Genomic DNA, 15,056 nt, shown 5'->3' with positions numbered 1-15,056 from the left:
ACAATATTGACTTAAATATACAATCCCCAATCTTTTCATACCAGATCTGATCGTCTTTCTTGCTTTCTTTTTTGAAAAAGAAATTACAATTGACAGAAAATGGCTTTTATTTCAATCATCCTTTCTGTCAGTTGGATAACAGAGTATTAGTGTCAGGTTACAATAATTGTTATTTAATTACAAGAATACAAACATAATATTAGCAGAATCAAGACACAATTTAACAGAAAAATATCTTAAAATTCTGAGAAAAACTTAATTTTAATGAAAAAAAATCTTCATAACATTCTGAGACACCTAAAGCAATTACAAAATTGGTCTTCTATCATCTGTGGAACATTTCCAGGATTAAAGTGTTTATATAACAGCAAAATATGGGATATTCGTCTCTTCATAATATCAAGATCTGATGTGTCCAGATCCGTTTGTTTGGTTCTTTCTTCAAATTTGACTCAGTCGCTTGAACAATAATTTTGTGCTACTGATAATAATTTGATGCTGATGTGTTAAAAAATAAAGTATTTCATTATCTGTAAAACCGATCCCAAAATATAACTTCACAAGATGCTCAATATTCATCATTTTCATGTTTAGTCATTTTTCAAACTGTTACTTCATTCTCCTATGTTTATGACTTAATTCTGGTAATATTAATGCTTTATTCTCACATCATTTTGACTTTATTGTTATTCCTGTATTACTACAACTGTATTATTGTAATATTACTTTATTCTCATAATTAAGGAGAAAAATCATAGCATGACCCTTTTGTTGTAGTTGACCTGAATTCAAAGTCCAAATAAGAAGTTGCAAGACATGATTGTCTATCAAGATGGCCGCCCTTGGAGTGGTGACATCACTGTGAAATATGGAAACCCAAGCAATGCATTGGTGGGAAAAAAATCTAAATGTTCCAAAAATTACACCTTCAACTAAAAATTGATTCATCACCGAGCCCTTTTGACACGTACAATAACCACTGAGAAATAAATCCATTTATTAGGCTTTAATATAAAACAGGTGTATGGATTGGAAATATTATTAATCAGTATTTTAAAGAACATTTCTCCTATTTAAACCTCAAACAGTTTATAGTAAAAGTATAAGATTGTAAAAAAAAATGGCAACATTCCCAGCCATCTTAGCAAGTTTACTCTAAAAGCAGACCGCAAGACACTGAAAGAAGTTTTAAAAAAAACAACCAAAATGTGTCTTTTTTTTGGTCCATTTTTCAAAAACTGCGTCTTAAATTAATCTGGTTATCTGAAATCTGTTTTATCTGGAACATTTAAGTGCACAAGCAAGCAAAATACTTTGTCAGCACTGTGCATTGTTGACATATTTACTATCTTTTCACATAACAAAAATAAATAATCTTTCATTTGGGACAGTTTCCTTTTTATCCAAATGATCCTTTTCCTCCTTCTGGGGGATTTGTCACTTACTTTGATGCAGTGGGCAGCAGGCAAACTATCTATAGTCAGTCCCTCAGGGATACGTCACAACTGAATAATACGACTGCAACCGAGACCATTTGCTTAAGCAACTCTGATCCCTTCTACTTCCACTTGGACGGTCAAAAGCACATCTGTGTGCTTTTTCAAACACACACATCAGGATGTCATTACTTCTCTTCCGATCCTTATTCCCTCTCTAAATCCTTCGCTTTTAGCTCTCCTGCTGCTCCTTAACAAGGATCTGATTAGCAGTGTTATAACTTCAACACATCCTGCAGAGTCCTGGAAATCCCTTGTTATCGGCCCATCAGTGCCGCCGCTGGCTTCACCTGTCCGCCGATTGGTCACTGGACCATCATCATCCCTCACTTTTAAAAAAGGCAAAGCGGCTTTTTGGAAAATGCCAACATGCCTCTAAAACTTCACAGCTTCTCTCTCCGATTCAGAAATATATAGGAAAATATCTGCCTAAACTCTCAGCTCTCATTAAAAACCATCTTTTCTTTACGTCGTCTAAAGATACAACAACACATGACAAAAAGAGAAAAGCCAATGCAAAAATAACTTTGTGGACACATTTTGATTTAATCTATACAAGTCAAGTTTATTTGATTTACATGTTTATTAACATATTTTAGCAAAAAAAGGCTGTTCAAAGAGCTTTAGACCATAAAACACAATACAGCAACCAATTATGAAACCAGAAATAAACATTACATTTGACCAAAAACCAACATCAAGCAAATAATCATCAAATATATTGATCAATTTTCCAGTTATTATTAATCAAAGAGAACTCTAAACAGTCTTGATTTAATAGACAGTGTTTCAGCAGTTTTGCAGTTTTCTGGAAGCCAATCAGTCTCATTGACCTTTTTAGGCAGACCTGTGAAAATAAAGATAAATTTATGGATGAGTTTCTCTAAATCTTGCTGGGAAATGTGTCTTTTAATCCTTAAAATGCTCTTCAGGTGATAGAAGATTGATTTTGTTTTTGTCTTTATGTGTCTCTGAAAGTTCAGACACACTTTTGGTAGTTTCTAGCTGTAACTGAGTCTGTATGCTGACTCTTGATCGTTCCTCTGAAGCTCCAACTCCAGTTTTATTTCTGTTCAGCTGGAGAAAGTAATGGCTCCTCCTAAGCGTGTGTTCAGTGGGTTTGGACTGAGTCTCTGGTGATATTATAATGTAGAGCCGTGTATCATCTGCATAGATGTGGTAATCTCGCAGGAGCATGTAGATGTTAAACAGAAGGAGTCCCAGGATTGAGCCTTGTGTTACCCCACATGTGATTTCTGTCCATTCCCATGAAAAGTGGTAAGAAAGGGTTTTATAACCACCAATACCAAACGCCAGCAATTGTGTCTTTGTATAACAGAACCTTAACATATAAGAAATAGTGCCAGTATTTGTCCTACTGTTGGAAAATACTCAAAATAATCCAGGTTACAACAATTTATTTGAAAAAAATCAAATAGTTGCTTGGGGATTCTAAGAGTTTTAGTGGTAATATGATTTCTAGAAACAGTGTTGACCATTTCAATTCATTACCAAGTCGACATCTGGAGCAGCAAGGAAATTTCCACAATTCATTACTTTTGTGTCAGTTTATGTCAGAGATGTCCCTGACATTTTAAAAGCCAATTATTGGGGGAAGTTATGTCAACCCTGCTTCCTGTTAAATAGAAAGAATCTCAGATTTTTAGCCAACAAACTCGCCGTTCATGTAATGAAATGTGACAAATGTTTGGAAACCGAAACCTGTGAGCGTAATCATCAGGGAACGTGGAATATTTCATTATCCAGAGTTTTTTACTTGTAAGATTTTGTTTAGTAAAAGGTCTAAATATCATAATGACATTTTCTGGACAACATTGCCCAATTATATGCCAAGTTTGGTGTCTTAAAAACACACAAAATATTGATTTAGGGAAATTTAGGCGAGTGTGTAATTATTAGTATGTCAGAAGTCTTGGTTATTATAAATGAATTACGGTACTTCATTTGTGTGCCTTTGACACACAAAAATAGCATTTAAAAAACATTTTTTAGGTTTCCCATTAATAATTTTAGTCCTCATTCAGACAAAAACTTCACAGATTTTCAGAAAATACAGTAAGTTTCCACTTAAAGCCCGAGAGTCAAAAATGGCACCAAATCGGATTCTGATCAATTTTTATTTTTTGTAGTAAATTTGGTCTGCTCCACCTAGACCACATGTGCCAAACTCAAGGCCCATGGGCCAAATCCGGCTCGCCATAGCTTTTTATGCGGCCCTCTAGATTCTATACTAAACACTAGGTGTGCTTAAATATTACGTTATAATATAAATAAATTTGTAATGTACTGCACACTTTTTTCTTTCATTTTTATGTATTTTAAGTGAAATGTCTAAATTTTACGTATTAGGGTATTATGACAGTTTATGTAAAGAGATTAAAAATAATTTAGTCTGTTAGATTTCATTCACACTGCTGTCTATAGCACAATTGACATATTACACTAATAAATATTTTCTTAAAAGTAAATATATGTAGCTAAAGTTTGACAGCTATTATCAAAGTTTATCTTTACAATAAAATGCCTAAAAATTTAGAATGAAGTTACGTTTTTTTTATTCATATCTTTAAATAGCAAATGCACATTGACTTATGGAATTGTGTTAATATGTTCATGAATACACCACTGTAAAGGTGTGTGTGTGTTCAATAAACACTATTTATCAGAATCAGCTGTATCAAATGTAATTATTGTGCCCCAAAACAATTTAAAAATCACATCAAAAAGTTCAAAACGTTGTCCTTTGTTGTTGTTTTTTTTCATTCCCATATATAATAGTGTGTGAGAGATTGCGTCAGTGGCATTCATTAACTTGAAATACTTTGCAGAACGGCACTTTACGAAGTTCAGTCCATTTACTTGTATTAGCTTGCTGGTAGATAAGCCACTTTCAATATGGCGAATGCTGTACCGTATCGCAACAACGGGCCGACCCGCTCAAGCGATTATTTCCGGTTCAAAAGCTGTCGTCCAGTCAGCGATCTCTCAGGTCTCCCACTGGGACGTACCCTTTCCGTTTTGTTAATGTTGTTGTGTTTCGTAAATGTTGTGTTTTTGAATTTGTAATTGTGCTATGTTAATGTTGAAGTGGTTTGCACCTCAGGGCCACCGTACGATTTGACCCAAAACGAAAATGAGTTTAACACCGCTGACCTAAACGCAGAAAAAATGCTCTTTAAAAAACTGCCATGCAAATATTAGTTGTCAATAATCTTGATATCTAACAAATATTCATTGAATTTTTGAATTTTAACATGTCACTTTCAGCCATTAAAGCCTATTTCTTTATATTTTCAACCAGTGAAAAACAATAAAATATCAGATTTACTTAGTACTTCAACATCAAGAAATGTAATTAAAGATAAACAAATTGGTAATATATTCAGTTTGAAAGTGGATTAATAAGACATGTGAGGGGCATAAGAAAAAGAAATCCCATTTCTGTCAATAGTTACTGTAATTTAATGTAAAAATACAACCTAAATGCTGCTTTAATGTGCAGGAACCCAGGGGCTCAAATCAATTTACGGTATAAATATTTCCCCAGTTAAAGCAACTCCGTGTTTGCATGCTTTTATCAGTGGCCTCAAGCTATTTCACTGTTTATTTTTCACCAAGGAACTAAACAGCCACATTCCTGTACTTCATTTCTTTGCAGTTCAGCCTGAACACAGAAGGATCCGTTCTAATAATCACTGCCGTTTGGAGAGAAAAGGTCTTTAGGAGTCATTTTCCTCTGGTTGGCAGCCATGACAGCCTCTTGTATTACTCTCCATCTCACATAATCGCCATCTCTCTGTTCGTTCCACATCCTAACTACACTGCAATCAAAGCTGTCAGTCACAGTTAAAGCTTTAAATACCTGACGGTTCCCCAGTCAGACACACCACTCTGACTTCACCTCACACTGCTGCTCCGTCACTCTGCTAATTTTTAAGGACAAACTCATTGTAGCTTCAAGACGACTCGTTTTGTGAGGGAGTGAATCAGAAAAGTAGATTATGATTACAATTACCTGTTTACATCTTCCATTTAAAAATATTAAAGTAGTCTTTTCCAGACTGCTGGATATCAGTGATTGATCTCAACCTTAAAATAGGGCATGTTTTGTTTTTAGCCTACTTCATGTACTAGCTTAGGTTACTTTTTTTTAAATTAGCTTAAGGTATTTTTATCTCAAGTTTAAAGTAGTTTGACAATCTGAAGTGGCGAGCTAACACCGCTAACAATTTTGTTAATGCCCTTCACCAACATGGTATTTAGTGGGAGCTAATGCTAAAGCGCTAACTTCAGCTATGTTTAACTGACTCAAGGTATGTTGAAAATAATGTTAAAAATAATTTTACGATCTGGAGCGGTGAGCTAATACTGATAACTAAAATGTTTGTTTGCTAACCCTAAAGTGGTAATCATAAAAATGAATTCCGCTAACGCTAAAGTGCTACCCCAACATGGTATTTATAGGAAGCTATTGCTTAAGCGCTAGCTTCAACCATGTTTAATTAACTAAAAGTATCATTGTCTGATGTTAGAAGTAGTTTGATGATCTGGATTAGTGAGCTAACACCACTAATATAAAGGTTAGATGCGCTAATCATAAAAGATTTTTATGCTAACGGTAAAGTACTACACCATCATGGAATTTAGCGGAAGGTAATGCTAAGTTAATTAATGATGAGATCAATTCAATCTTGTTGATATCCATCATGTCTTTTTCTGCGTTTCCATGACAAATGCCTGCAGCTTTATTAATATTCTGCTAATGTTGAAAAACAAACACAATTTCACAGTTGCAGTTTTTCATTTAATACAATGTGCAATTACAATCACACCTGAATAAATGTGTGAATGCAATAAGTAATTAAACATCATTGAGGCTACAGATGTACACATTAGATATTTCAGATATCTTAAATTTCATAAAAAGGTCTTGATATCTTCAGTTTGTTAGTGAAATCTGTAGAAACTCTGTAAAGCCCCCCCAAAAATATAGCGTGACAAAAACAGCAAAAATAGAAGAAATGTGTATAAGTCGCAAATACTTTTTCACAGCTATGAGATGGATTTTAAATCTGGACAAAATAATAAGTAGATTTATCCATATCCAAGAGCTTCTCTTGGCACAATTACATAAAACAGAGGTTTCATACTTGGTACTGTCCCTTTAAGATCCTTGTCAGCAGAAGAAGCTGATCCAGTTTCTTAATCCAGGAGCTGATCCTGGTATCCTCTGACGCTGTGATTTACAGCTGACTTAGCTGCTCTTCTAATTTGTCCCGTTCCCTCTTTGTCTTCCAGTTCATGCTAATTACTGAAACCTTGATTAGCTTAAACACCATTAGCCTCCCAGCTGGCAAGGAAACATCCAAGCAGAGGAGGGAGTTTCATCGTAACACCTGACTCCGTAGTGGCTCTCACGTTGTGTGTGGGTGTGTGTGTGGGGAGTGGGGGTGCGTGTGTGTTTGTGTGGATAATGTGGGGTCATGTTGCATAACTGTAAAGCCTCTCCCTGTAGCTCATTATATGTGCGAGAGGATAAAGATTGGGCTGATGTCATTAGCACTCAGCTTCAATTTGTACTGGAAATGCACTCAGTCCACATTAACTTGCTTCTTTAAATTTACTAATCCACAATTATTGACAAAACTTAAATGAAAGCCACAGTTACAGAACTCTAACAATAGTAATACAAGTTCCTAAAGTGCTTTTCAGAGTTTTTCTTAGCTCTCTCAAGGTATCAGAGCAAAATGACGCAAGACTAAAGTACATATTAAGTCATAGTAACCTAAAATTCTGACTTCCCAGAATACAGTTGTTGTTTTTTTTCTCAGAATTTAGATTTTGTCGTCAGAATTTAGTTTTTTTTCTCAAAATTTTGAATTTTTTCTAAGGAAGATTTTTTTTCTAAGAATTCTGACTTTTTTCTCAAAAGTTAGAATTTTTTCTAGGAATTTAGATTAGATTTAGTTTTTTGGTAATCTTGTGAAATTAGAGTCATAATTCTTTTATTTTTTAATTAGTGGCCCTAATCTTCTGTAAAAATCGACCAAAACCGGATTTTGTATGAAGAAATTCTTAGATTTTATGTTGAAGCTCTCGCTATCTCACAGCAACACTTCATCAGTGAATCTTCGTGGCATGAAGGAGGCCAAGTAGCGGCAGCTGCGTCCTGTTACAGCCCCGCTTCCTGTTATTCTGGAAAGCAACGTTCGGATCAATACTTCCAGCTACCAAATGGACCTTTTATTGCTGCCTTGGAGAGCCGGCTACCGCTCTAAAGCACCACTTAGTGGGCCGACCCGACCATGAGGACTGACCAGAAAATGGCCGCCGTGCTGCAGATGTTCCAACAGCACTTAAGAGTGAATCACCTCTGATCCCATGCACATTTATGGGCTTACAGCTGCTGAGGCACGAGCAAGTTTCCATGCAGAAGGTTTTCTAACTCTGTTCGTGAGTGCGGTACTCAGATCCAGGCGATTATCCGGGTTATTGGGCATCAATGTGCAGCGTCACGTCACTGATTACTTTCTGCTGCTGCTCACAGCGTCCGCACTGCTTTCTGGTTTTAGTATCAAAAAAATAAATGGTTTCTAAGCTAAAGCTGCACAAAATAACCTTTTCATCCTGACTGATTTTAGCTCAAACATTTTCTGTTTTACATCAGGATCACCAAAATAGTTTCTATTTTATTACTATATCTGCCTTTAACAAATTTATGAAAACCCAGGTCAAGAATCTACAACATTTATCTCCTAAAGAGCCATTTTTACTCTGAAAACGACCAAATAAAACTCAGTCAGAGGCGCAAATGTCACATACAGATATGTACTGTGACTGTAAATTTATAACCTGTTAAGTTCTGAGTATAGAAATATAATAAGTGAATAAATAAAATGTGACATTAAGTTTAAAAAAAATCAAATTAGGTAGATACACAAGTTGACAAAAATGAAATGAAAAATGAAAGTAATAAAGCTCTACGACTGGAAATAAAATGGAAAATAAAATAATAATAAATAATAATGGAGGCTCAAATGTTGCACGATAAATATCTACTTTAGAAAATTTCTAGTCCAGAACCAGAACCATTGTTTTATCTCTATTTTTAGGATTTAAAATAAAGATGAACATAAGACGATTGTTAATTTATTTAAAAAACACGTAGATTCCAGCTTATTTGCAAGGAAGATGGATGTAAAGATGTATTACTGATACTTTTTGTGTAATTCCTTGTGGAAATTCAATGCAAATATGGCCGGGAAAAGAAACTTGGAAATTTATGACTTTCAAAAGTTGAAAATTTGTGAGAAAAACAAATCTGAATTTTTGAGATTAATCCTATGAACTTTTTTTCAGAAATATTTCGGAAATTTCTGAGTTTCAAGTTGAAAATCTGCAACAAAAAACGTTGAAATTTTGAGATTAATCTTATAATTTTTCCAGAAAAAAAGTCAAAAGTCTGTGAGAAACAACTCAAAGATTTTTAGATTCAACCCAGAAATGTTTCACATTTTTTAAAAGTTGAAAATTTGCTAGGTTAATTTAAAAATTCTGAGTTTTTCTAGCATATTTTTGACTTTTTAAGCTGAGAAATTTCCATGTTTTTTCCAGAAAATCCAAGTTTTTTTTCTAGCAAATTTTCAACTTTTGCATCTCAGAAATATGTATTTTGGCAAAACATTACTCCTCTTCTCCTTTTTTCTGTCTTGTTTTCCTGTCTACAGGGCCCCAGTGTCTTGTTGTACGGACAAGAGTTGCAAAGTAAACAGAGAAAAGTTGTTTGGTCAAAACCAGTTTGATTCTCCTGTTGGTTCGTGTTTGTTTGCCTTTAATTACCTTCATCCGGTTGGACATTTACACCTTTCCACCCCAGGCTGTGGATAACAGCCACCTCGTTATCCATCCGCACTCCTCCACAACCAGTTTTTTCCTCACTTTTTTTTTAGCAGCACAGAAAGGTGCAAAAACCGTCTCTCTTTTTGAGTTTGGTGTTAATGATCCGCATTCACTCCCGCTATGCCTCGGTGAAGACAAACCATCAAACAGGAATGTTTGATTGTTCAACCGTTGCTGAGTTTTTTAATCATAACTGCATTTCTGGAATCTAATACATGCCCAAACTAAAACTAATTAAACATTCGGGAACGTCTCGTGTCTGCAGCTTTCCTGACAGGGAGGATTTCCGGAGTTCTTGCAGAGGCAGAAATCTCCTCCATGTTTTTTATTTTAGCTGCAGGGAAATGTTTTATCTGAGAAAATTATTAACGAGAAGGACTGAACAGTAAATGGAGTAAATTAATCTGAATTTCCAAATGAACCCTTTGGTGCAGAGTGGTCACTACAGTGGACAGCTCTCTAAAAGCCATTTTCTTGTGCTTCTTGTGGATTTTTATGTTATAAATGCACACAGACCACTGAAGTGGACACTAATGCATCATAAAATACACTACCAACTACTGGCCATCAGCTGCAAATGCAAGAAATTATTTTTGTTAAATCCAATATGGCCGACAGACAAAAAAGCATAAGAACCGACGCTGTCCCCCCCTTCTACTGTGGACGACTCTTGCAGGTAAAAAAAAAATATTGTGACATCAGATAACCCCTAAAGAACAATACTACTGATGTATTTCTAAATAACAACTTTTTATTTGGAGAAAATTACAATCGATCACCTAAAAAGATTATATATATACTGTAAATACAGTATATATACTATATATATATATATATATATATATATATACACATTTTTTTCCTACCTTTTTTTATGCCTTAAGAAAATTTTAAAAATGGAAAAAAATCCTGATACAAAGGATCATAAATCATGCATGAAAGGGTTAAGAATTCAATTTTTAAGCATATTGAAGCAATTTTCAGATTATATTTTCAAAATCTAAGCCTCCTTAACTTCATAATTTTATTAATCTGAGCGATTCATTTGTCTGCTGTGGTGGAAAATAACTCAGGACGGATCTAAAACATCAACGTTATGAATCAGACAGTTGAGTAGCTGTCTGGAAACCCAAATGAAATTTTATTTTTAGTGACGTTTTATGACTCATTTCTATTTACTTTCATTTTTAGCTTCTAATTAATTGAACTTGTCAAATTTGTGCAGTGAGAGAAACAAGAGAGAGCAGAAGACACATTTTGATCATCATCAGAACCGTTTTCAGAGTGAAAGATGTGGATTTGCTTCACTTTATTTATTACAACCATATGATGTTCAGATAAATATTTTTGCCGTCTTTACTATTCAGATTTTTTTTGTATGACAAAATTTGAATCTTCTCCTTTGGGGAATTCCACTTTTATGGAAGAAGATTAGGGCAACTGGAAGAAAAGACATTAATTTTCTCGAAATTTTGACTTTTATCTCAGATTTATGACGTTTTTTCTCAAAAGTTTGACTTAAATATCAGAAATCTGACATTATAAGAATTTTGACTTTAATCTCAGATTTGTGACTTTTTTTTCCTCAAATTGTTTAATCTCATATTTTTTTTACCCTTTCTCAATATTTTGACTTTAATCGTAGAAATCTGACTATATTCTATAAAATTTGGAATTTAATTTAATTTAATTCTGACTGTTTTTCTCCAAATTTTGACTTTTAACTTATTTATGCAGCATCTTGCAAATCTATGGATTTATAAATCTACAGATTTGCAAGACTATAAGTCTTAAAAATTAAATCTACCAAATAAATTTGGGACAAAAACGGTAACAATCTTGTGACAAGAAAGAAACAGTTTGAACTTTATGGGAGTAAAACCTCGAAATTAGCCTTTTTTAAAGATTTTATAAAATTTTCTGTAAAAATTCTGACCAAAAACAATTACAAATTTTGTCAGTCTGAAAGGCTTGAATTTAAGCCAGGGGCATTCAATCGTTCCAAGGGCCACAAATTGCCCCTGGACCGGTTCGGGGGCGAACCGAATCGCCCCCAATTCAGTTATAAAATAAAGAATACATTTTTATATAATAAAGAATTATATACAGAATAAATTCTTTATTTTATAAGAGTTTGGACTTTAACCTAAGATTTGTGACTTTTTTCTCAAATTGTTGACTTTAATCTCATATTTTTTGCTCTTTCTCAAAATTTTGACTTTAATCTCAGAAATCTGACTTTATTTTATAAAAATGTTGAATTTAATCTCAGAATTCTGACTTTATTTCTCAAAATTTTGACTTTAATCTCAGTTTTCTTTCTTTTTTTCCCTCAAAATCAAAAATGTTTAAATGTTTATGTGGCATCTGGCAAATCTAGTCTTAAAAATAAAATCTACCAAATAAAGTTGGGACAAAAACGGAAACAATCCTGTAACAAGAAAGAAACAGTTTGAACTTTATGGGAGTAGAAACTCGAAGTGGATCGATCTCCTGTCATGGCCGCCTCCGTCTGGCTCTGATCTGCGTCAGATCAGAGCCAGACCAAAGCTTTCCTTTGGTCCAGGAACCAAACTGCAGCTCGTTAAAGCCGGATGTAGCTAACTGCTTTCCCTCATCATTTGTCTGTTTTCACCAACGGAAGAATCGAATCCAGGGTCCAAAGACGGGTCATCAAAAGTTTATTTTTATTTACCGGTCAGAAAACTGCTGCAGGTTGTACTTTGACTCAAAAGCAGAACTAAATTCTCTCTGTTAACGTGATTGTTATTGGTTATGACATTTAATTCCCACTGAGCTGTTGTCATTTTTCAGCAGGTGTGCAGTTCGATGCTGAGGAATTATTTAATATTCTGGGTCAGAAATCTGGATCTCTGGGGACAAATGTTGGCAAAACAGAGACACTTTCAGATGCCCGTGGAGTAAATTAAAGTTTCTATTCAAATTCTCACAGAGGATGCACATGATTCCTCTGTGCATCATTGTTTATATTTTATGCAAATATAATCTTTAAACTCAATGAGATGCGTTTAGAGCTATTCTTACACACATCAAAATGATTTAAAGAGAAACTTTTAATGTTTCTGCTGAAAGTTTACGACTTCAGCTTGAAATCGCATAAATTACGCTTTTATGTTTTCTGCCAGCTGGAGGGGAAAGGTGCAAAATAAAGAAATATGAGTTGGTGTTGGAGAAAAATAACATTTTATCTGTCTAATTACAGATGTAATGTGTGGAAAACGAACTGTGTTCTCACTTCTGCTGTTTAAACTAAAATAATACACAAACATGAAGCTGCCCTTCTGTTTGCTTTTACAGTGGACTATTAGGGAAAGTCGTGTAAAAAGGTTTGGCAAACATTTGCTAAATTCAAAGTACTTTCATCCCAGTTTTTGTCCCCAAAAAACCTAAAAAGAATTTGATTTAATTTGTTTCCATTTTTACTTTGTCTGCAATATTTCAATAGAACAGATTCAGATATTTGTAGAAAAATAATCTGTAGATTATTGTAGATCTGAAGCAAAACAAGTGTTCGCAAATTTGCTTGATATTTTTACTTTTTTCAAAAAATATTTTGTTTCCAGAGTCAGTTATGAATCAATTACATATTATTCCCAGGTCTTTATTTTAGTAAATGTTGCTGGATATTTGTGGTCAAACTTCCTATTTACGTAAAATAAAAGAGAAAAACATGGATAATAAACGACAAAAATCCTTTAGTACTGAACAATTTTTGCCTTTTTTTAAGATTTTAAAAAGTTCTATAAAAATTCCGACCAGGGCGTGCCGTAGCGGTTAGCGCGACCAGTATTTGGAGGCCTTCAGTCCTCGACACGGCCGTCGCGGGTTCGACTCCCGGACCCGATGACATTTGCCGCATGTCTTCCCCCCTCTCCTTCCCTGTTTCCTGTCAGCCTACTATCACATAACGGACACTAGAGCCCACAAAAGACCCCTGGAGGGGTAAAAAAAAAAAAAAAAAATTCCGACCAAAAAATGTACAAATTTTGTCGGTCTGGAAGGCTTGAATTTAAGCTACCCGCCTTTCAATCATTCCAAGGGCCACAAATTGCCCCCGGACCGCACTTTGAGCACCGCTGTTTCAGAGTAATTCTAAATAAATATGCAGGTTACACTTTTATTTGTAAACAATAATAAAAAAAAATCTTCAATAAGTTGAAGATTGAGTTTGTAATGTAATAAAGCATCAAAACGTTTAGGGGATGTGAATACTATATCCAGACAGGCGGACGCAGGTGAGTACTTTCTGAGGTGTATATTGATAAATTATAGGCACCCCCTGTTTCAATGCACAAGCAGTTGTCAGATTACTAGAAGTGATTATATCACCATGTTGTGGCGCCCCCCTAGCCCCGCGCCCCTATCCATTTGCGTCCAGAACTTTTTTTAGCTGAATTTCTGGATGCCTCCAGATCAACTCCCACCTGTAGTCCCCTAGTCTCCTACCTGCAGCCAGCTGCATCCAGCCGCAGATCTTGTACACGGTTCCGGTGCTGCAGAAGAAGAAGAGCGCGAAGCAGCCGATGCAGGTGAGCACCAGCACCATGGACATGCCGATGAAGACGGAGGCAGCCTTGAAGGCGCCGGACGGGATGCTGTGGAACTCCGTGAAGCTGCCCTGACACACCAGGTCCCGGGACAGCCCGTTCCCGATGCAGTAGTGGAACAGACCGAAGTAGCCCACCTGCGGGGTGTCCATGCCGTCCCCGATCCAGTAGGGCTGGATGAAGCACACTACGTTGACGATGGCGAAGAGGATGGTGAAGATGGCCCACAGGACGCCGATGGCGCGGGAGTTGCGCACGTAGTTGGTCTGGTAGATTTTGGCAGCCTCGGAGGCGGGGAGCATGGTGGTGGTGGTGATGGTCGTGGTGCTGGGGGCCCCAGGGACCATATCCTCTGGACTCTTCTGCTCTGTCCTCCGGATCCGCTCAGCAGACGAACATCTGCCTCACCTGGGTTCGCTATTCAGCAGAACTTCTTCCTTCTGGTCGCTCGGTTTGCAGCTGCAGCCACAGCTTCACCGCGCCCTCGCATCCGTGGATTCCTCGCTCCGAAAACGAAACCAAAATCCTATCTGCGGAGGATTTTACTCTCCATCTGCGCTCACATTCAGCTTCCTCCGGAGGCGGTGAGGGATGCGCCCGGATCGGTCCGTCCTCGGCGCCGACAGAGCAACAACTGCAGCTGCGATCCGACTGAATCAGAGCTGGAGGAGATCCGCGGTTCCTGGGCCAGCCCACAGTTCCTAATCCTTTTCTGACGTAGTGTTATTCCTGCAGGGCGCCAAATCTCAAACTGAAACACATGGATTAAAATAAAACTGAAACATTAATATTATGCATTTATTAGATATGTTATTTTTTTCCCATTCTGATTTGCATTTGCGATATATATCACAAGCTTACTTATGTTTTTCTGCTGAATATTTATTTATGTTTTATATTAATGATCTCACTTATTTTTCTTATCTGGTAATGGTTTTGGTATTTTTTATTTAGAATTTTTTTTATTAATGGTTTTATTTGCTTTATTATTTTTTATAATTGTTACTTATTTGCATTTATTCGTGATTTTGTTAACAGTTTGTATTTTCTATTTATTTGGTTTAGGTATTTT

At 35.8% G+C, this 15,056-nt stretch overlaps 1 protein-coding gene across 1 annotated transcript in view; it reads right to left on the bottom strand.

Moving 5' to 3' along the window:
* Positions 1-14,843, bottom strand: part of LOC102228306 (LHFPL tetraspan subfamily member 3) — a 34,072-nt gene extending 19,229 nt beyond the window's left edge. Inside the window, exon 1 of the mRNA XM_005806891.2 lies at positions 13,884-14,843. Within this exon, the coding sequence (XP_005806948.1) occupies positions 13,884-14,331 (448 nt within the window). The 5' untranslated portion in view covers positions 14,332-14,843. The remainder of the gene's footprint in view (positions 1-13,883) is intronic.
* Positions 14,844-15,056: the final 213 nt, after the last annotated feature.

The sequence above is a fragment of the Xiphophorus maculatus genome, chromosome 17 (assembly GCF_002775205.1).
Source record: "Xiphophorus maculatus strain JP 163 A chromosome 17, X_maculatus-5.0-male, whole genome shotgun sequence".
In the NCBI taxonomy this organism is placed as follows: domain Eukaryota; kingdom Metazoa; phylum Chordata; class Actinopteri; order Cyprinodontiformes; family Poeciliidae; genus Xiphophorus; species Xiphophorus maculatus.
The sequence above is the reverse complement of the archived record's forward strand: the minus strand, read 5'-3'. Positions and strand labels throughout refer to the sequence as shown.